Below are 22,816 nucleotides of genomic sequence, written 5' to 3'. Positions count from 1 at the left end.
ATAGATAGATATGTTTTGGGTGCCAAGTGGCGTCACTCTTCAGCGTTTGATTGTCCGACTCCGCCCGCTCTGTGCTCGTGTCGGGACACTTAGAGGTTGATAGCGAGCACACTCTGTATTTGTGTCGTCATTTCACCGAGTCTCACTTCAGCGGCGTTTGGCTGCAAACAAGCATTAAAGGAAGTCTCCGAGCTCATTTTGTGAGTGTTTGTGTTTAAACTGCGTCATTTATCAATGGATTTTAACGCAAGATGCTGGTATTGTTGCTTTGTAGCGGTGTTTCGACCTTAAAATAACGAACTTTTTCACTTTCGTTAGGACAGGGCGGTCATTTGTTGCTGCCTTACTTTACTGTGTTCTTACGTAGTTTATGTTTGTGTTATTGAGTGGTTTAAAGAACAGGGAGGAATTACTGCCAGCATGTGTACGAATACTATATGGCATTAATTTGTATGTATTCATAACCAGAGTATATATCAAACAGCCAATGCATTCTGTCTTCGTTAAAACCCAATATTTTTTTTCAATTGTTTTTTAGTAATTAAATTGAGTTCATTGTTCAAAAAAGCCACTGAACGTAATACCTCATTACGAAGACAATTTTAGCAGCAAAGGTACACTTAAACAAAATAAATTACGCCACACACTCAAATTATATGGCTATTCATAGCGGAAACGTACGAATAGACGGCTTCTGTTCATACGCAGCGCCCCTCATTGGCCAGTTTAAGTGACGTGATAGGTGCACCACGTGACTTAAAGTTCCGTCAGTTTTATTTTAGCTAACCCTTTTATTCTAGCCCTAACCTTAACCCAGGAAATACCCTAAAATGTTTATTTTTTTCATATATGTATTTTTGAAAGGTGGCATTTGCCGTGATAAATATGTTAAAATGAAAAAAATATATATGTGAAAAAGTGGGATTTGAACCCACATTAGCGGAATGAAGGATCCTTGTGTGTGGTGCCTTAGACCACTCAGTCATCCTGACACGGTGGAAAAATACAGGCACATTACGCTTATGTACAAAAGGTCCGGAAAACTTCCCCATAGTCCTGGAGGCTATTGATACGTTTCCGTATCAATAGATACTTCCATATAAAAAATAGTCAAAGGCTTGATTATGGAAAAAAAATTAAAGGAAGGATTTATTTTTATTTTTATCTTTTTATCTATGTTTCAACATTTCTTTCTTTCAACTCATTCATAAACTAAAAACTAGCGTTTTCTCAGAATGTATAGGAAGGCAGTAACTCTGGAGCTTCAGATCAATGCATTGCACAATAGGGATAGGCGACATCGACCAAAACTCATATATTGATATTTTCTCCCAAAATGGCGATATACAATATACATCTCTATAATTTTAATTTAAATAAAAGTCCTACCAGAAAGACGATTCTGGGTGAAATTTGCTGATACAAAATGCCACACAGCTGCACAATATGTGTTGCTTTTGTCTTTTTCTCCTGTAAGGGACAGCACATGTGAGTGAGTTCTGTTGTGTGGCTTGTTTAGGGAAAGGTCTGGGTTAAAAAGTACTCAAAAATCCATCGAACTGTGCTTTTTATGCTTTTATGAGAAGTAGCAAAAGCAGCCACTCCAAAAACAAGTATTTTGATTCAAAATAAGCTATAAAAAAATACATCAGAATCAGGTTATTATTCGCCAAGTACAGTTTAAAAACAGCACAAGGAAAAGAAAAAAACACCAAAACGGAAACAATACTAATAATATGGATAAATATAAAGGATCAGGGATAAATAAAGAATAGATATATAGACGATATTGTAATTTTCTATATCTCCAAAATACAAAACTCGATGTATCTTGAATCTCAATATATTTCCCAGCCCTAAGTACAATTGTTAAGTGTTGTTGCTTGTTTGTTTCTCTCAGATAAAAATGCAAGAGCAACACAAGCGTGTATCTGTGAAATCCAACCCTGGATTTCTGGAGCGTTTGAGTGAAACAATGGGAGGGACGGTTGTCGGCATCGGACTGTTCTTCCTGTCCATCTATGTCCTTTTCACTAATGAGGTGAGACCGATGCTGTCACGAACCCACACTTTAAACACATACTGTACGTTTATTCAAATAAAGGACAAACATTACCTAAACAGCTTTTTCCCTAAGGTTTCTCAAATATTGAGTCAGTGTGCTAACGACAGTCGTGCTTGTTATTTGAATGGATGAGGAGTGGAATGCACTGTGGCTGTTTATCTGTTTAGGGACGTGCTCTACAGACAGCGTCCTCCCTGGATGAAGGCCTTTCTCTGGTGGTGTCGTTGGAGCCTCACGCTGCTCTCGACCTGCACAACAATAACCATTTAATCCATCTGTCTGCACCACTGCAGACTACACAGGTAGGGCGTGGTCACATGATGCTCTCATGTAAATAGATATTCATCCATCATGGAAGAGACCAGGGCTGGGGTCAGTTGAATTTTTGAAGTTACAATTATGTTTTCAATTACACATGTTCAATTGCAATTCAATTACGAGTACAGTGACCAGCATTTTATCCAATTGTTTTTTTTTTTATCCTCAGAAAGTCAATTACAATTACGTTCTCAATTATTAAAGTTAAATTACAATTGATTACCGTTACTGAGCCTTTAGTAAATAACCTGATAAAAGTTAACCTTCCTCGTGTGTTAGCTTTCTGATAGCATCTGTTATTATAACATGTTTTAATTCAGATGTAAAATACACTAAAAACAAATATCTATCATCTAATTTATTTCCTATCTATTGTTACCTTGTTAGGCTTCCTAATTAATGAAAATATAGGTTTTAATATTTTTGGTGTAAGCGTCTGAGCCTTTTTTGTGTCAGTGTACCCCTAGATTTCCATTTTTTTGATTGGTAAAATGTGAAATATGAAACATTTTAATAATTGTTTAACTACGCATGTGTAGAACTGTACATAGAACTGTAACATGGTTCAACAGTTTTGTGTTAAATTATATTTGACAATTTCCATGGCAATTACAATTACAAAGTCAATTATCTGAACTCAGTTACAATAACAACAGCAACAGATTTATGAAATTACACCATAATTGTAATTGATTGTCATTTACGCGATTACAATAATAATTAACCCCAACCCTCGTAGATACTAGCTTAAAAACAATATCAGATATGGAGTTTAGTCACTGAATTGTTTGACATAAGCCAAGTTAAATATATGTTACATGCATGAGTTTATTTATTTAAGACCCTGTTGATAGAATTTGAGTGCGCATCAATGCATGCTGGGACATTGCGTTCTAGTTTTCCACATCCTTAGTTTTGGGCCTTGGTTTCAGGTATGATTACATTCATTTACCTTTGTCTGTGCAGCCTCTGTATGACCCTAACTACAAAGTGGCAGTGCAGGCAGTGAAGCTGAGGAGGCAGGTGGAGATGTATCAATGGGTGGAGTACAGAGAGAGCAGGTGAGTGTTGATTTGCGGGGCGGGGCTGGGTGAGCAGAGGGTTGTTCCTCTGGAGATTAACGGCTCTATGCCGCTGTTTTCAGGGATTACCAGGAGAACGGGGAAACGAAAACGGAGACAACGTACAACTACAGTCAGTGTCACTCTTCAGCCTTTCATGTAGTTTTGGATGATATTTGTTTGCATCATCAAGTGTTCCAAACTAATCCGTGTAGCTTCCGTTCTTTGGTTATTCTGTTTTAAAACCATATCAAAATAACAAACTGTGGTTTTTTTTTTTTACCGACTTAAAATTGAAACAGAAATACAGACAAAATCAAAAACCACACAAGCAACATTTTTCTGTTTTAAAATTAAATTATCCGTTTGTGTGATATTTGGATATTTACGGGAAACTATGGACGAGACCTTCATGTTTTAAGCTCACCATACAGAGGGGACCCACAGACGGGGGCGGACTTTTACTCCTGGACAAAAAGCAGCAACGTTTAAGTCACATTACTGATGAACTGGTGAATTGAAACATTATTAATACATGAAAAAAAATGGACGTTACAGAAAACATGCACATGATATGTGATTATAGGAACTAGAGGTGGTATAATGAATCTACTGGTGCTCAACGTCCGTCTGTGTTGATGGCTGCTGTTAGTGGCTAGCCGTAATAAAACATGCCAGAAAAATATTTTTTACTGCCCTCAAAAAAGATGCATTTGTTTTTGCAAAAGTGTCAAATCGTACAAGTTCTAACGTCTATTCTTCACACCAGCTTCACAGTCAATAGTCACCAGTTTATTTGAAAACTCTGGTCAGCAGCAATCACTTTTTAACGAAATATCATCGACAAATTACGCCTCTTTGCCATCGGTGTGAGGTGGACAACATGCTACAATATTATTTTAATCAAACGCAGCAGAAAAAAAGTCCTCCCCCATCTGTGGGTCCTCTTTGTGTGGTGAGAGTAAAACATGAAGCTTTCGTCCATAGTTTTCCTGTAAATATCCAAATGTCACACAAACAGAAGATTTAATTTTAAAACAGAAAAATGCTGGTTTTTGATTTTTCTGTATTTCTGTTTTGGTTAATAATCAATAAAACAAAATAACATAAGAACGAAGGGTACACGGATTCAAACTTGGAACACTTTGTTTCTCCAGACACTGAGTGGAAAGCAGAGCTGATCAACAGCCGCAATTTTGATAAGGAAATCGGACACCAGAACCCGAGGTACAAACTATTTGTGACTCTATTTCTCTGAGCTCCCTCTTTGCTGTTTGAGTTTGTTTTTCACTACTGTTGTTTCTCAGTGCCATGGCTGTTGAGACTGTGACAGTGGTGGCTCCTGAGGTCAAAGTGGGTCCCTTCGTTCTGTCCAAAGGTAATTTTTAAAATGCAGCACAGATTTTTCCATATACTCCACAGTTTATCATCTGGTTCAATCTCAGGCCTGGTGGAGCAGATCAATAACTTCCAGACGTTGAGCTTGAACACTTTCTCTGTTTATAACCTGGACCCGTTCCTCTCCATTGATGACGATTATTTCTACCACACCCAAAAGCCCCACCGGCCACAGGTGAGCACTGAGACGTGACCAGTTTAGTCCAGTTTAGTAGACAAGCACGCTCACAGAACAATTCTCCGTTTATGACACAAGGTTGGGGATGTGCGTGTGAGGTTCTCCTTTGCCGGGCTGAGCGGAGAGAACCTCCCCCTTGGCCCTCCCCAAGATGTAAGTGACCCCATCTGACACTCATCATTCAAACAGGGTAATAACTGCTGTAAACAAAAGGGTTACTAGGGAAACAATATTTGTGTATATCATTGTATACAATGTTAATCCTGGTAAATAAAAAAGGTGGTAGACCTTGTTACATAAGTCAAACCAGATTGTGATTCACGTTTTTTTTTTTTGTTTTTTTGTTTTTTTTACCGTGTTGTAAAAAAACCAACTTGATCATTTTGGGAAGGATTTCTTTTATCGAAATATATTTTTGTTAGATTATATAATACCTACCACATTTTTGTATCTAGAACTCATTGGTGCAGATGCTCATGGGGATGGGTACCTTTGACATTTGAACCGATACTTGGTACCTGTACCTATCATTTAGCCAGCTTTTTCAGTCAAAATGACAACTTGTGCTGCTTTTGGTTACTCTAAAAAAATCCGAAAAAATTAAAAACGTCGATGTAAACCACTGTTGTTTACCGAAAGAGGACGTTGGAATGTGAAACGTCATCAATCACATAATTTCAAGATGGCCGAACACAGGCTCTTAAACTGTAAAGTAGTCCCATTTTTAAACAACAATAAAATTAATATGGTGCATAATAAAGCGTTTTATTAGGCATAAGTAAATATTGAAGATTTTAGGCGAAACTTGTAAAAACAGCGGTTACCTTTAAAAATGATAATCATGATAATGATGATGGAATTGATCTTGATTAGAACATGAACTGAAAATGCAAGAGTCAGTCTTGGTTATAACCAAGAAATGATCAAAACTGTGTAAATAAATCTATTCAGGAGGCATTAAATACTGTTTCATTCAAAATGAGATTCTTTAAAATGTGTATTAACATCATTGTGCTTTATAGTTGTTTTTTTTTCATTATAAAATCATGGCTAAATGTTGTAGTCGGACAAAGAGGTATGTGGATTCAGAAATAAGAGGAAGTGGGTACTTGAGCTAAAAAAGTTGGAGGACCACTGATCTATCTAGTGACTGCAAACACTCCACAGATGCTCGAAAGAGGCTTCGCTTCACTGTTAAGCATAAAAAAAGATATTTCCTTCAGTTTACTGTCACAATTTGAGCATTCGAAAAATCATTTTAGAAGATTTTCTTTGATTTGTTGAATGTATGTACAGTACATATATATTTGTTGCGCCTCAGGTCAGTATTGTAGCCATGCAGAAAGGAGAGCAGCTGAAGCCCTTTAAAACCAAGTCAGGAGACACTCTGGAGATCCTTTATTTGGAGCAGCTTTCAGCGGAGGTCAGTGTGTTCCTGCGTTTGTTCATGAGATGTTGATTTGATTGTAACTTAATGTGAGAGTTGTCTGTAGGAGGTGTTTTTGAAGGAGCAGCAGTATAACAGTATGAAGACGTGGGGCCTCAGAGCTGCAGGATGGGCCATGATGTGCCTCAGTATCCAGCTGGCCATGCGCATCATCTACACACTGGGTAGAGAAACACTCCGCTACGTTCAGCATTTCTTCTGTTATCCTTCCTCCTCACACATCTGTCTGTTGGCTTGCAGTGGATTGGGTTCCCATACTCAGAGACCTTGTGTCTGTTGGCTTGAAGATTTTCGCCCTGTGCGTCTCCTGCTCCCTCTCCCTCCTCGTCATCGGAGCCGGGTGGCTGTTTTACAGACCGCTCCTGGCCCTGGCTCTGGGAGCACTCTCTCTAGTTCCTCTGTTTCTTGCCCGCTCGGGCGTTCCAGCTAAGAAGAATGAATGACTATTTTGACAATGGACTCATTTCATGACCTTTAGAGTCGTTTATGCCCACACATGAGCACATCAGGTTTTATTTTAAAAAAAAAATTAAAAAAAAACCAAGAACACTTTGAGAGCGCAAACACATTTCCTCTGACATAACAGTAGGTTGAAATGTATGGCCACCCCATTCTGTCCAAAAATCGTGATGAAATACAGAATCCAGATTTGATCAAGACAATTGAACAAACCAAACATAACCGAGTTAAATTCGATCACCTATGAAGCGATTTATTCATTGTTGAAATCTCGACAATGATAAAAGGGATTTTCTTTATTATTAAAATTGATCCAGAATCAATAGGCCTATACTGTATCTCCAAACTTTAATGGAATCTAAGGTCTATCTTTGGTAAAGATTTTGTCAAAATCCATTAAGTAGTTTTGATGTAATCCTGCTAACAGACAAGCAAATAGAAAAAAAATGGCAGGCCAATATAAACCTCCTTGGCAGCGGTAAATTAACATAAAAATGTGGTAATCCAACATTGGTCAGAGGTCACTTACTACCAAATTCAGATATTAGACCCCTTCAGAAGATTTCAAGTGTTCCCATTTGATTTTTTATCAATAGTGGCCATTTATAAATTTACTAAGTGCATTTTTATCTGTATTCAGACTTTGTAGGAGTTACAATGACCAACATACAGTGTGTGCGTGAGTTAAAAAAAACCAACCAAAAGGATTTTTGTTCTACCAAAGTTGGGGTAAAATCAGTGTTTTAGCCTAAATACATGTAGGCTTAGTGTGTGTTCATGTGTTTGGTGAATATTATGTAAGTCAGCTTCAGCCTTTTGTCTGGGTGGTTATTTGTTACTTTGATGCTATTTGTTGGTTTTCTAAATTATAATTTCCACTGTGTGCATAAATTGTCCACTTAGAGGATGCATTTAGCAACAATATGTGGTGAACAGTAGTGCCAAAAATGCAATTACGCTTCTATCAGGGCTTGGTTTAAACATATTTAGGCCAACACAAATATCATTATTCAGTGTAAAGAATCACAGAAACAACATTTATCAGGGTTCTATTGCACTGTGAAGGTAAAGCTTGGTTTCTGATTGTTAAACTACACTCCAACTTTTCTCTGAACACTCCTGTGAGTTGATGGGATTATACTGATAAACTCCTCCAACGCCTGAGGAAACCTTGTTTACATTGGCACATTTTAAAGCTTTTCCGCACGTTCACTCTGATAAAAGTATTTGTTTCAATATTTTCTATGGTAAATAAAGCTTTGATGTTACCATGTCGGAAATGAACTGAATAAATAAATAAAAATAAATAAATGTTTCTTTATACTTCTGTCTCTTTTTTTTTCATTAAAATTGACTGTTATCTTCACACACATGCCCTGACAGTGATCATTAAAAAAAAACCTGTTAACTATTAGCTACTCATTTCTCCATCAAAGCACCAATGATTGCATTTTAGTTTTTCTACTGGAAATATCACCAAAGGATCAAAAAACCACTTTTTAGGTTTGTTGATTTAAATGCATCTAACAGCCAAACTGAAGCTTGTATTGAGCAGTAATTATCTGATTTATATGAAAACACAAATGTATCAGGTTTTAAAAAAAGAAAAAGAAACTGCTTCTATTGAAGACAGTAATTGATTCATGAAGAGGCAATCAAGTGTTTATTAATCAAGTGATGCAAATGATCAAGATTCTTACAAAGTAACTTATCACACACAACACATTTCCATTTGCGCTTTAGCAAAAAGCCTTTCCAGTCTCACTGTGCATGGGGTCATGACGCACACAAAAACTACTTAGATTTTTTTTTTTTGTCAGCATCAGTCAGGTAAATAACTAAAAGGGTGGCGGCTGGGTCACAGTGTGTGGGTGACACCCTTGGGTGGCTGTGAAAACATTCCTCAGATCAGCAGGCAGGGCTTAAGCACTTAACCGTAGATGGCAGGTTTGACACAAAGGCTCCCCCTGGCTGACCATGTTTGCTGCACAGAGCGTTTTTTTGATAAAATGTTTCTTTAAATGTAAATTTACTCATTTCAAAGTACAAAAAGGAGATTTAATAACTTTAAAACTGAATACTGAGAAGACCTAACTATGTTTGCTTCAGACAGAAAAAGTAAAAGCGATACACTATAGTAAAAACTGGGGGAAACAGTCTTTTCGTGTGGGTGTGTTTGGGGGGTAGGTTTGACCTTATTCTCCTTCCTCTTTCCCCCTGTAGGAAGCAGTCCTCGTGCCCCCAATTTACAGCAGGGAGCATTTATTGCTCTTCTTGCCCCGCCGGGCCTGTAGCGCAGCCCTGGTGGCCATCTCAAACACTTCCCTCACGCCATCCTTTGTTTTTGCAGAGCACTCCATGTATCCAAAGGCACTGATCCTGTTAGCCATGTCCCGTCCGTCCTCAGACTTTACAGGCTCCTAAAGACAGAAGTCAAAGAAGTAGAAACTGAGACTAGAGCAGAGCTGGGAAAACTTTTTGACTCACAGCCCCCACAAGCAGATGTTTTTGTGAACCAATAAAAATTACGTGTAAAAGCTGTTGTTACATTAGAGGTTTTAGGATTTGACAAATAGCAAAGCATGGACATGCAAAGCTTATTGTATTAAATTAATTTCCAAATGACAGAAACTATTCATTTCAGTGGGAACAGTGTTAATGGTTTCCCTTTTTGTCTAATTAGTGTTGAAGTGGCAGCTCATGATACATCTGAGGTGTTGCACAGTTATCTTGGCAAACAACTGTGAAATGAGAGACCAGCCAATTCGCTGTGCACAACTTCAACATTTCACTTAAGCGGGGTACGCACACAAAGATGATCGGGTTGTTTTTATCCTCATTTTTCCCTTTCACGAATAAGGATGGCAAATGCCAGATCATCTTGTGTATTATAAGATTATCGTGTGGCCTGAGGTGTGTTTAGAGATAATTTGTCCTGATAATTGGCTCTAAAACAGGTTAAAGTAAATAAATAAAATAAAAAATAAAATGGGTTGGGGTTGACAATTGACCAAAACTCTTCGCGCGCGTGTGTGGGGGGGGGAAGCCAACGACTCACAACCCCGTGATTTGTGATGGGAACAGAATGTAAACAATCAAGAAGCGAGCCGTCACGTAATGCTGCGTTCACTGTAATTCAGAACAAAGCATTTCCAAGTTGAAAATTCTGACCTCTGAATTTAACGGCAGCTTGTTAGAATATCTCAAACATGGCTGACCGCTAAAATATTAGTATGTCATTCATTTTTACCGACGACTTTACCGAGTAGGAGCATTGACTTCAGGTGGTGTTTCAAGTTACTTTTTCAAGTAGGAAGTTAGAAAACCTTGAGTCCCGAGTTGTTTGGAACACAGCATTACATCACGTTGGTAGATCTCGTTTGATCACGCGAGATTTCTAGCTTGGAGGAAGATCAGTGGTAGGAGAGACATTACATGACATTACCATATTTTGAAAAGCATAATTTGTGCTCATCAGTTGGAGGCAGAAGATGGTGCAATGAGGGAATAATCCTAAAGCAAGTCCAAACAGGAGAAACTATTTGGAAAATGATCCTGGCTCTTCATGTATAGCTAAACAAAAAGTAACCTTTTTTTTGTGTTTCGATTCTCATCAGTTACACTTTTAAAAACTAACCCAACTGAACGAGGAAGTTGTGTGTTTATCTGTTGATGACCTGTCAGCGGTTTTACCTGCTTCATTTTAGCCAGCTCCCGCCGAGTGTGCTCATCATTACGCAGGTCCTTCTTATTTCCCACCAGTATGATGGGCACGTTGGGGCAGAAGTGTTTCACCTCTGGAGTCCACTTTTCGGGGATGTTCTCTGAAGAAAGACACACCAAAGACTTTCACAAAACCAGTAGCTACCAAGGACGTAGGCATGTAAACGTATTCCCGTGTACACGTTGACAGCATTCTAGTTAACTGTCAAAACACTAGTTGTTTTATTGTTAGTTATTACATGACTAAAAACAAACAGCAGCTTGTGTTTTAAATGTAAGTGCGATATACATGCATAATATATAAAGCAACAGATGAAAAACCCAACCACAACATGAGCATTTTTATCAAAACAGCGTTTGTAAAATTCACAATGGCCACGTTTACATCCGAGCTTTAATTCCTCTTTAAAGTGGAATAAAAGTTAATTCCTCTTTAACCTGACCTTGTAAACACTTAATTCCTAATGCTAATTTAATTCCAAATTAGGTGGCTGGTTTATTCCGTTTTTAATTTCGAATTAAATAATTCCTCTTTCTTGTAAACAGTTACCAACACTTAAAACTGTTTTAAGTTCATTCCGGTTGTTTTGCACCAGTGCAACTTGCAGCAATCACGTGCTGGATGATGACATAATCCAACATGGCAGCCCGGAATAGAGCCAACACTATTTAATAAGAGCTTTAAAAGACATGGATAATGAAAAGAGTGGATGGACGGAGGCATAAAGATGCAGATATTAACACGAACACATGGACTTATTAAACACACATGGAGATCAGCAAACGAAACAACTTCATCGGACGGGTGATACTTAGACCCGGAGACAGAGTAAATGCGTCCCCATACTGCTGCACAGGCTGTAATATCACCAAGTGTAACATTGTAATGGTCGTTAGAGCTACTACCTTTACCAGGAAGCAAATATTTATTCCTGGTGATTGTTTTCTGGAGTTTTACTGGGCTTTATTTATGATTAGTTCATATCCTTCTTCTGCTCCGTGGACCAAAGTGTGTTATTGTCAGTGTCCAGCTGCTACTTCAAAACTACAATCAAAATAAAGGTAAAAACAGTTTTCATGTGTGGTCTTCTGTGTTACATCCGACAATAAAAGATTTGTTGTGTTCCCAATAAACGTGACCGACGTGATACATCATGTTCACCCCCTGAAAACAAAAGCCAAATAAGCCGGTTTTCCATGTAAACCTCAGTTTGGAAATTACTATTACCATGTAAACACAAAGTAGAACACTTTAATTCCGAATGATTTCATTCGGAATAACTAATACCGAATTAAAAAACATCATGTAACCATGGCCAATCTGTGGCACAATTAAACACTTCCTGTGGTGTGAATACACTCCTACACGCACAAGCATGAACAGGGCTGCTGGCAGCGAGTGAGACGATGGCTGCTAGAGGGAAAACTTGTGCTTTCTGGAAGTACTTTCCCATAAAAAAGACAAAGTTTAATACAAACTGAGCATCATAAAGCTTTCATGCTATAATTCAATCGGGTCAAAACAAAACATCAATGAAGAGCACCAGCACGTCAGTAATTCACCTGATGTTAGAAAAGGCAGCAAGCTAACGTTAGCGTGTCATCTTTGTTTAGGAATGATATATGATCGCAGGCGTGTGTTCGGTCACACGCGTGTGCATTTGCGCATGTGAAAAAGTATTGAGAGAGAGTGAGTGAGAGACAAAAAAGTGAATGTATTGAAGATGTCTTTAAATCTATGAGCGTTTCTGCTAATAATTACATGACTTTGTCTTTCTCCATCTCCTGTCTAATCACCTGGTTGGTAAATGTTAAGATTGAGCGCTAAACAGTAATTCTGCTGACTGATTGATTATTTGTTTATTTTGTTTCCTTTTTTTTTAGTGTCCATAGCTTAATGTTGAATTTTTATGTTGCTTCTGCTGTTATGTTGGACCGTTTGCAACGCTAAATCAACTTTTCTGTGCTTTAAACATCATAAAAGTGCTATTAGGGCTTCATACACATGCTCAAAGTGTTTTTTTCATTGATTTCCTCAATCGTTACATAGAGGATGATTTGCTTCTTTCTTACTGCAGGGTGAGCCCAAACACCTCGCTGCAATGTGATGACGTGCTCCCACTTTGATGACGAATTTGACGTGGCACTGAGCTGGAGAAGCCACGCCTCCAGGAAGCTCTTTGCCGTGATTGACATGTAAACAGACACGCCCACAAAGGCGAGCATTTCAGCGTCCTTCGCGCAGTGCAATGTATGCATTTTCTACATTCTATGTATGTACCGTGAACGCCCCGCCCCCACGCTCTGTCTTGTGTTTATAAAGCAGCATGAGCTCGACTACGGAAAAATAAACCTCAAATACTATGTTTTTGGGGTTCTTAGAACAAATGGAGATGGGTGAGAAATAGCATGATATGGGACCTCTAAACTAAAGAAATGTTGGAGATGCCACACATTGATTCCAGTGGTCATTGGTTGGTTTTCAGTGTGATTTGCTTCCTTTGATGCATCACTGAGGTAATACCTTTGATTTTCAGCTGCTCATCTGTCTCACAGTGTGCACATCTCTGTAGTAAACTGATGACTTGGTATGCAGAGGATATTTTCAGAATTTAAATGCACTCAATATTATCAAAGACAATGTTTTGCCCTTGTAGAACATTTTAAATCTTAAAGTGAACGGTTTTGGAAAAACCTGGCGTTATAGACTAGTTGGCTAGGATACATTAGTGTAGTCGGCAAGGAAAATAGTTAGTTAGCGACATCCCTAGTAGCTTTTTTGTCTTTTTACCCAGTGCAGAGAGCTTTAGTAAACAGCACAGTGTTAACAAGGGAAATGGATGACAAAACCCATTCCCTTGCTGCCATATCTGTGTGCTAATACTCTTTCTTTCTGTTAACCAGGAACAGACCCAAACCTTCATTTGTGCAACCCAAACCATTAAATAGATATTTAATGGGTTGCGGTCCATATACATGGGTATATGTTCACTGGTAAAGCTGTGAGTTGTACATAAAATATCACATTTCCACAATAATATTTCCTGTAACACAAAAGGCTGTGTTACAGGGGATCTTCAAGCAAAGATGTGTGTACTAGGTAAACTTCATAGTAAGCTCAAAAGTGTTGCAAGTGTTACAACAAACTACTGATGATTTTGTTAAAAGTTTGCTTGAAAAAGTTACTCATTTTATAATTTACTTAGTTTTCACTCACCAAGACTGTCTGGGCTGTCGATGGAAAAGCACATGAGGATGACATCAGTGTCTGGATACGAGAGTGGGCGCAGTCTGTCATAATCTTCTTGACCTGCTGTATCCCAAAGCGCTAACTCTACCTGTGAACAAAGTTTACAGGGTTTCAACACACAAGGGCAAATATATATTGAATCAAGGCTTACTTAGATCAAAATTTTAAAATCTAATTCCTAAAATTGTAACTTTAGTCATTCATATCAGGTGCTAAATGGTCAAACTAAAATCAGTCGCTCCAAAAAGTTACATTTTTACAGTTACAGAAATCTAAGCACTAACACTAATCTATGCTAAGTTTGTAATTTTTCAAAATTCTAAGCATTTATATCACAATAATTGAGGAAACTGTTAGCAAATGTTATGGATTTTGGCTGATATATATATATAGTATATAAGCGTAACAACATGAACATTGTACTTGCATAAATACACACCACAATGATCACAATATATATGTAATTATATGACTATATAATATGTTATATATACACTACATGTCTTAACATATGGCAAACACCAGCAATCAGCTGCTGTATGAGGTATCATGTTGTGTAATACCAATCACTTTCTTAAAACAGTAAATAATAAATATATCAAAACAATTTGTACCTGTTTGCTATCGACTTCAATGTCGGCCACGTAGTTCTCGAACACTGTGGGCACGTAGACTTCTGGAAACTGGTCCTTACTGAAGACAATGAGCAGACAGGTCTTCCCACAGGCTCCATCTCCCACTATGACCAGTTTTTTCCTGATTGCTGCCATAACTAGACTAAAGGGACATGAGAGAGAACAAAGGATGTAACATGAGGATGGTATTCAACACAAATGGGGAGTGTTTTTTTTTTTTTTTTTTTTTAATTGAGAGACTGAGCAATCACAACGCCTGTACCTCATGGTGCCATCTGTTCACTAAACATACATGATGAAAATGAGCAAATTGGTCCTGGACGGCCAATATCCTGCTACTTTTAGGTCTCAACTGATTACGGCAGCAACACAGGTGTATAATGACACCTTTATCAGCATGGAAATGATACGCTCTTCTGGGTCAGATGTGTTGGGGAAGGTGAACATCACAAACAAGGTGAAATAAATAATAACACTTGTTGAGGGGTTGTTTATATCTAAACCTGGTTATGTATTTTTTTTTAAATAGCCCCACAGACTAAATCTAATGACATTATAAACAACTTAGGCTTACTCCAAAACACACTGCTACAGAACGAAGAGGCGCACAATCACAATCCATTTATTTTGTAATGTAACTTGAACATAACCTTACAGAAAAGAGCCATGAGAATAAGTCATAATGTTGGTTTTTTCAGAACACACAAATTTCTTATTCCTACAGTCTAAAACTTTTAAATTCTGTGACCTTGTAGAATTCAAAACTCAATAGATTGTATAGAAAGCAAGAAATAATCTACTGCCAGAAAATATCCAAAACATGTTCTTTGAAAGAGAGGGGGGCTATCAATTGAGGGGAAAGTTCATTTGAAAGATTTTAAGTAATCAAACAACATTGAAAAGTGTTTCGAGTAATACTAATTTATAGAGTATTTGTGAATGTGTAGATTGTATAATAATGATGTATGGATAATAATTGCATTATTAGATGTACTTAAAAAAAGCAAAATCAGAAATGAATGGGGTGATTCAGTAAATTGATTCAGTAATATATCGCAATATTACGTCGCGTGATTCTCGGATCGATTCAAAATGCATCCATAGCAAATTTTTTTTTAACCTTTATTTAACCAGTAAAGTATTTTCCACAGCAGGAGACATTGTAACTGCACAAAGAATTGCGCTGAAACCTGGGTATGTTGACCAGCTTGTGTTTTTTTTTCCAATAAAATCTAAAAAGAAAGTACTAACTTCATGCATTTATTTGTTGTTCTAGGTCAGGGGTCTGCAACCTTTGCTCTCAAAGGAGCCATTTTACCTAATCTCACCTGGATTAAAGTCCTTCCGGAGTCAAAAAAAAGCCTTCTCAATGAAAACAATTCAGCGTATAAAATTATATACAGTTAAAATTGTATTGAATCATTTCATGATTTAATAGATTTGAAGGACTACAAAATATAACTTGAATTTGAGAACATGTAATCATGTCGGTCAACACATGCAAATTGCTAAATTCTTGCAACATATCAAGTTTCCCCACACAAATAAATTTCCCCACACAAATTTATTTTTTCCAGAATAGTCTTTTTGTTGGTTTAGTTATCTTGCCAGGGATTTAAAACTTAAGATTAGCCACCGGTGCATGGAAAGTTGATGGTCTGTAGATGTTGCAGGAGGTGAAGGAGGAAGGTGGTAGTCATTGCACAATGTGAAATATTTTTAGGTTAACAAAATTGTTTTATCATAATTCTATTTGAAGTTAATGTCATTAATCATCAATACCATCTGTAAGAAATAATTCATTATTTTAATGTTTTTTTTTCTCATATTGTTATAGGGAGCCATTGCGAAAGAATCAAAGATTCACATGAGGCTCAAGAGCCGCAGGGTGCAGACCCCTGTTCTAAGCATATACCTCAGTTAAGTTCACGTTGCATCAAAGTCAAAGTTGGTTTAAAAGCCACAGGCAAATTGTATGTTTTTTTTTATTATTATTTTATTGTAAGTTGTTGGCACGTGGCATGTTAAAGCCAATGTTTTGAGTGTAAAATATGCCAATAAAATATGTCATACATAATGTTCTCATGAAGGTGTACACATTTACAGATTAGTTGTTTCTTAAGTCATATATATATATATATATATATATATATATATAAATGGCAATAATCGCCTTATATTTTAGCATCGGGATATATCACATCGTATTGTGACCTATATATCAGGATACAAATTGTATCGCTGGATCCCAGGCAATACTCAGCCCTAGTATTGAGTAAAAGGGTATGATCAATAACTTTACACTTCTTCCTACTCCTTTTAGCACATCTAAATTGCGAGGTTTAAGTGTTTGTGGATCAAATCGATGGTCTATTCTGCTGTTATTATTCATCATTTTTCAATTTGGTATTTTTTGTTTTTTAAACTATAGCTCTGTTGTCATTTTACACGTTCGAAATAAAGACATAAATCACGCCATTCATCTATGGCTGTGAAAACAGTGAACCTACAGCTGTGTTGACACAAATCCTCAGGAACCAACATCTGTGACAGCAAAGACAGGCTGTTCATCCTAAACGAACACAGCCACACACTCACATTAATGTGGCCTGTTTGTACTCTTTGACCAACAATAACACGTAAAGTCTGACTAGATAACGTCTTTCTCCCCAATGACGATACGTTTCCGCTTCCACTGATCCTGGCGCACCCCAGTGTTTTGGATTTATTGGTTCCTCGGTAACCTCGTGACCGACATCCAGCTACATCGTAGCATATGATTTCAGCCATTGGAACGTGTTGAAACTACTTGTCTGCAGCTCAAAGATAATCAAAACTTCCGCGATGTTGTAACAACAAGCGTCAATATAATCGTATATCACGAAATAGGCAAACTGAACACAAAAAACATCATTTCATTTCATTTCAATAAGTACGAAGTCAGTCTGATCTGTGCTTGCATGCAATCTTTAAAGAACAGTCTTAGCAACAGTAAGCAAAGCGTGAAGTCATTTCTAAAACCCTGATGTGTTGCTCTAGCTAGCTTCCGGTCAAACATAATGTTTAAGGTCTTCTGTTCACTCAATCAATCTCCACAGGTAATCATAAATCAATAGTATATCTGATGAACTACATGCTACAAAGTACTTGTTTGATCACTCAGGGTAGAGTCGGAAATCGATCATCACTTAACTTGAGAACAACAAGATCGGAAACAGCAGTTTGAATAACTTTCTAAATTCATTAATTTGAGGTCGATGAATCATATATTACAGCAACAGTTAACATTAATATCGTGCTTTAATGAACAGCGCTATTGCGTAGAGTAGTGTGATTGGGACTCCGGCTCTGGATGACCTAAATGTTAACAGGATAGCAAGACTTTAGCTCATGTAGCGGGAAGCTAGCAGCTAACCCTAGCAGGAAATGCTTGTTATTTAAAATATGATGGCGTTTTCAAGAGACATTCAAGGGATTAATCAGATGTCTTTGTCAACAAATGGACACATTTGTTGTATTCACTGAGTCAACCAACACATTTCCCGTTTTTTTCAAAGAAAACCGGTACGTGGCGCTAGCCACACTTAGCTTAGCATAACGGAAGTCAAAGCAACTGTAACGGTCCCACGGCTAGCATGCTAGCCTCACCGGAATATCAGAATAACATGCAGATTATTGTCTGAAAAAAAACGTCGACATTAAAAATATGTAGACAACATTCGAGTTAACAGATAAAATGAAAGAAAAGGTTGGGTACTTACCAATGGTTTGGTTTGAAATGTGTGAAATTATTGTCAACGTAGTGCTTTGTTAGCCTCCGCCGCCGCTCCTTGAAAGCGCTGCTGCTGTAGGCTTAACAGGAGGAAGGGGAGGAGAGACCCCTGCTGTAGTGTGTACAATAATAATTATAAGTATTTTTATATTAACAGTATTCATATTAGAATATAATATTACTGATATGATATAATAATAATAATAATAATAATAATAATAATTATTATTATTATTATTATTATTATTATTATTATTATTATTATTATTATTATTATTATTTAGGACTAATCAAAAGTGTGCCTTTTTAATGTAAAGTATTTTAGCCAGTAGTAAGGATCTGTTATAATCTGCAAACCTGTGATTTCAAAGCTTCATTAATATTCTTATAATTAGGGGCCAGGCAACTCCTAAGTTGCCTTCCCCTGTTGTCACATTTGTTATCAAGTATTGATTATTAACTCTGAAAGTGTGTTCCTAAAAAGCTGTAATGATGGGGGAGGAATGGCATTGTATACCTTGCCGTAAACCCAGGAAGAATCTACCCTATATCAGACAAAATGTAATGTTCTTTACATATGCACAAATTCTAAAACACAGGACACAATGTTAATATCCTTTTTGTGAGGACACAGGGCAAGCAAGGGCCTAGGATGCATCATCAGTAGTGTTCCTCCAGATCGTAGGGTGTTTCGGCCATTCACTATACACCCTGCCCAGAGGTGGCCAGCCACAGGGTGATCAGCCCATACCTTGCATCCCAGGCCCATGCACGGCATGGGCACCCTGCCCCCCAGAACCAAGCCTGAGCTGACCGCATACCCCAACCCGCTATCTGGAGGCCCAAGAGGTATTGTTCCTCTTCAGCCAGAGCCACTGGCTTCCTCTCTCTGCTGACTCCAATGCAGCTTTGATGGCTGCGCGCTGGCTCTGGCCCCTGACTCCCAGGTCTCTGATTAGTTTGGTGGTAGATGTTGCTACAAACCCTCTGCATCCTACCTCCACTGGGCGGACTTCTGTATTCCAGCCGCGATGTTGTGCTTCTGCAGCTAATTCGGCATAGCGCAGATGTTTTCGCTCATATGCCTCATCTACGGAATCCTCCCAGGGTACGGTGAGCTTGATGATGTAAACCTTCTTTAGGGAGTGGGACCAGAGCACCAGATCAGGTCTTAAGGTGTTGGTGGCGATCTCTGCAGGAAACACCAGTTGTTGGCCAAGATCTACCAGCATTGCCCAGTCACGTGCTAGGCACAGCTGTCCTCTCTCTGATGGTGAGAGACAAAGGCAGTTGTCCGTGGGGGGTTGGATATTGGATATTGGTGGTGATAGTGAGTTGATGGCAGATCTTATGCCCTCCAAGGCGGCCACAAGGCTCTTTAGAACTTGGTTGTGGCGCCAAGGTAGCGTCCTTGGGTGAGACTGGCTTTACACCCTGTTAGAATGTGCCAGAGGGAAGCTGGCCTGGAGCAAAGGGTACAAGCTGGATTCTCCCCAAACCACTGGTGGAGATTGGCAGGTGTTGGAAGGATGTCATAAGTAGCCCTGATGGTAAAGCGCAGACTGTGTGCTTCCATGGGCCACACCTCTCTCCAGCTGAGCCTCCTCCTCTCCACATTGTCCCACCGTGTCCACTGTCCCTGTTTGCCAGGGGGGAGACCACCTTGGCCCACCTTGCAGCATCTTCTTACACCGTACTTCTTCCACCACCATCTTCCTCCGTGTCGGTGCAGTTGCCTTGCTCTATGCTGGTTGGCTGGTATTTAGGCCAAGGCCTCCTCTTCCATACTGAACATTCCCCATTATGTCAGCATGTTTGAGAGCTGATGTTGCCTCCTCCACTGCTGATGTTGGAGTCCATTTGCACCCAGTAGCTTAGGTTGCTGCGTTGTTTCTCACCACTTTGTCTTTGGATCCATTCAGTGTCATCTGTCGTGGTGTTTTGGCACACTTGAACTCCTCCGTGAGACTGGTGAGGGGCAACTTGAGCACACCATCTCCATAAAGGCCTATGTTGGTGAGGCACGGCGGAAGTCCAAGCCACTTTTTGATGTATACTGTGACTCCTCTTTCTAGCTTCTCTACTGTTGAGATGGGGACTTCATACACACAAGTGATGAAGAGAAACTGTTCATCATCTCATCAAAGAAATATTAAATTAGAACAGTGAAAAATGCACAATGTTAATAGGACAGATGGTAAGAAAAGCTGTCGATAAACACCAAAAAAACAATGTTTTGACACTGAAGCTTTACAGCAATGTCATGTGACTCATAATAAATATGTATCAATGTTTGGATGTAAAAGGAAAACTTCCTCCATCCAGCTGCAAAGTAGTGTCACATTTTGGCCACAGGGTAGTGTCATTTGGCAAGGCATTCTCATGTGCAGATATAAGGATAAAACAAAATACAAGATGGATTTTTAAAATAAACATTACCATTACATTTTTGTACAGGTAAAGGTGTTTGTATTTGTCACAAGTAAATAAAGAATTCAAAAGAATTTAATAATGTATTAATTTTGCATGAAAATAACTAAATCTATTGGCTGTCTGTAATAGATTTATTAATCTCAATCTCTTAATTTAATTGTATTTGGGGTTTTTTTTTTAGAATCTTTATATTTTTTATATTCAACCCTCATATTGCTTTTCATTGTTTATCTAAGCATCATCTGTCATATCCTAAAGTTTATGGGTCAGACTCTTCCTACTGTCAAACATGGTGTTGGCATCATCATGGCAAAGAACGGTGATTCTATGACGTAATTGTGAGAGAGCATTGTTAAAAAAAAAAGAAGGGATCACAAGAAACACATTCTGGAAACTAGAGAGGAAGGACTTATAGATGGTGTATTTGAGCTTTCCTGCATATCATATTAGTCTTTTCAAATGTTAGTGTATACCTGATGAAGGGAATTTGAACGAACCATTGAGAGGGGGATGAATGGTAAGAGTCTAAAATAGGAATCCGGTTTTGTTCCTGTTAATTTCATTGTGGCTTGTAAAATAACTGAAACCCTCCTCTGATGAGCTAATGGTGAGAAGTGACAAACATAAAGATATTTATACTATTAGCGGCTACGTATTAATAACCATCGCCCTTGTCTAATCCAGATACTGTAAGAGGCTTTGTCAGCACTGCTCAGTTTTACCTCATGGAAACCAACTCAGGAGCATTTGCAGAAAAGGTTGTTTGTGAGCTCATGTGATTCAAAAGTTAAAATGGGTGAAAAGAAAAAAGAAAGAAAAAATAAAGGGCACATATGCACAAGTTTATTGGAAAACTCATTTTGGAGCAGGAGTGTCCTACTCATGTTAGTTCAGGGCCCACAAAAAGCCCAGTTTCACTTCGAATGAACCATAAGGAACAATTTCAAGTTTATTGCACTGTAGTTTTATCACTTCTATATGTAAATGACATTTCGTCACATCATATAAATCAGTGTTTCTCAAATGGGGGTACGCGATGGCACTACAGGGGGTACTTCAGAAACAGAGAGAGGGGAAAAATGTAACAATTTAAAGCATTAAAAATTTGGGTTTAGATTAGATTTATTTTTAGGTAAAAAAAAAAAAAAAATTATAATCGTACTCAATATTACCAGTAACTCACGAAACAACAACAAAAACACACAAAATAAGAGAAAAATACACTGAATAATAAAATGAACAAACAAACAACAAAATGCACAAAATAACAGACACTGAGAGAGAAAAATAGTTTCCATTACAGCAACACGCAAAACAACAACAAAGACACACTAAATGAGAGGAAAAATACACAAAATCACTACAAAATACACAAAAAAACAAAAAAAAAAAACACACACACTGAGAAATAATCATTTAAGTAATACCAACAAAGGCACTACTACCAGGTCCAGGCATTGAATGCTATAACAGGCTGTGGGAAGGTAAACTGGGACAGACGGTGGATGAGTCTGAAGACATTTCACCCTCTACTCAACATAGCAGAGAGTATTTTGCACTCATTACACCCTCCACTATTACATTCATCAAGATAATACAAAAACTGCGCTTAAGGAGAATAGCATTGATTTCGTCTACACACAAAAAGTCTTTTTTTTTTTAATACTTGTGCTCCAAAGCTTCAAAGGTTAAATGCGATCAATGTTAGCTTTGCTGTTGTTTATCAGGTCTGTTTAACATAAATAATGCTTCTTTAATGCTGAGAAAAACAAACATCTCATAATTAATATTTCTCATTTATTATTATTTTTTGAGTGAGAGAACAAGATGTCAGGAAAACTACAACTGTTATTGTATATATATGTAAATGAAGCTGTAATTTCCAATATACATCTTTGGACCGACTAAAGAAAACGGTTGAAATTGAGATTAAAAAAAAAAAACTTGTTTGATTATTGTTTGCTTGTGAACATTCATTCAGAGCTACCATGCAAGGCGCTAATCATTGGAAGCAACTTAGAACGTAGGGTTTGGTGTCTTGCCCAAGGACACTTCAACACCAGGAATAGGTAAAGCC

General features: G+C 38.0%; 2 protein-coding genes across 2 annotated transcripts; one reads left to right on the top strand and one right to left on the bottom strand.

Moving 5' to 3' along the window:
- Window positions 1-41: 41 nt before the first annotated feature.
- tmem43 (transmembrane protein 43) lies at window positions 42-8,242 on the top strand. The gene is made up of 12 exons (XM_028447867.1): window positions 42-200; window positions 1,901-2,041; window positions 2,233-2,367; window positions 3,350-3,444; window positions 3,528-3,577; window positions 4,602-4,671; window positions 4,752-4,822; window positions 4,890-5,017; window positions 5,099-5,173; window positions 6,342-6,443; window positions 6,514-6,631; window positions 6,708-8,242. The coding sequence occupies exons 2-12, from the start codon at window positions 1,907-1,909 to the stop codon at window positions 6,908-6,910; spliced, it is 1,182 nt and encodes a 393-aa protein (XP_028303668.1). The 5' UTR covers window positions 42-200; window positions 1,901-1,906; the 3' UTR covers window positions 6,911-8,242.
- A 334-nt stretch (window positions 8,243-8,576) lies between these two features.
- Window positions 8,577-18,413, bottom strand: LOC114463132 (rho-related GTP-binding protein RhoA-B). The gene is made up of 5 exons (XM_028446407.1): window positions 18,296-18,413; window positions 14,514-14,676; window positions 13,867-13,987; window positions 10,620-10,750; window positions 8,577-9,346 (listed from the first exon to the last, which is right to left on the bottom strand). The coding sequence occupies exons 2-5, from the start codon at window positions 14,667-14,669 to the stop codon at window positions 9,173-9,175; spliced, it is 582 nt and encodes a 193-aa protein (XP_028302208.1). The 5' UTR covers window positions 14,670-14,676; window positions 18,296-18,413; the 3' UTR covers window positions 8,577-9,172.
- Between the last annotated feature and the right edge of the window lie 4,403 nt (window positions 18,414-22,816).

Source organism: Gouania willdenowi, chromosome 5 (genome assembly GCF_900634775.1).
Source record: "Gouania willdenowi chromosome 5, fGouWil2.1, whole genome shotgun sequence".
Lineage (NCBI taxonomy): Eukaryota > Metazoa > Chordata > Actinopteri > Blenniiformes > Gobiesocidae > Gouania > Gouania willdenowi.
Note: the sequence above shows the minus strand (reverse complement) of the source record. Positions and strands in the feature narration are given on the sequence as shown.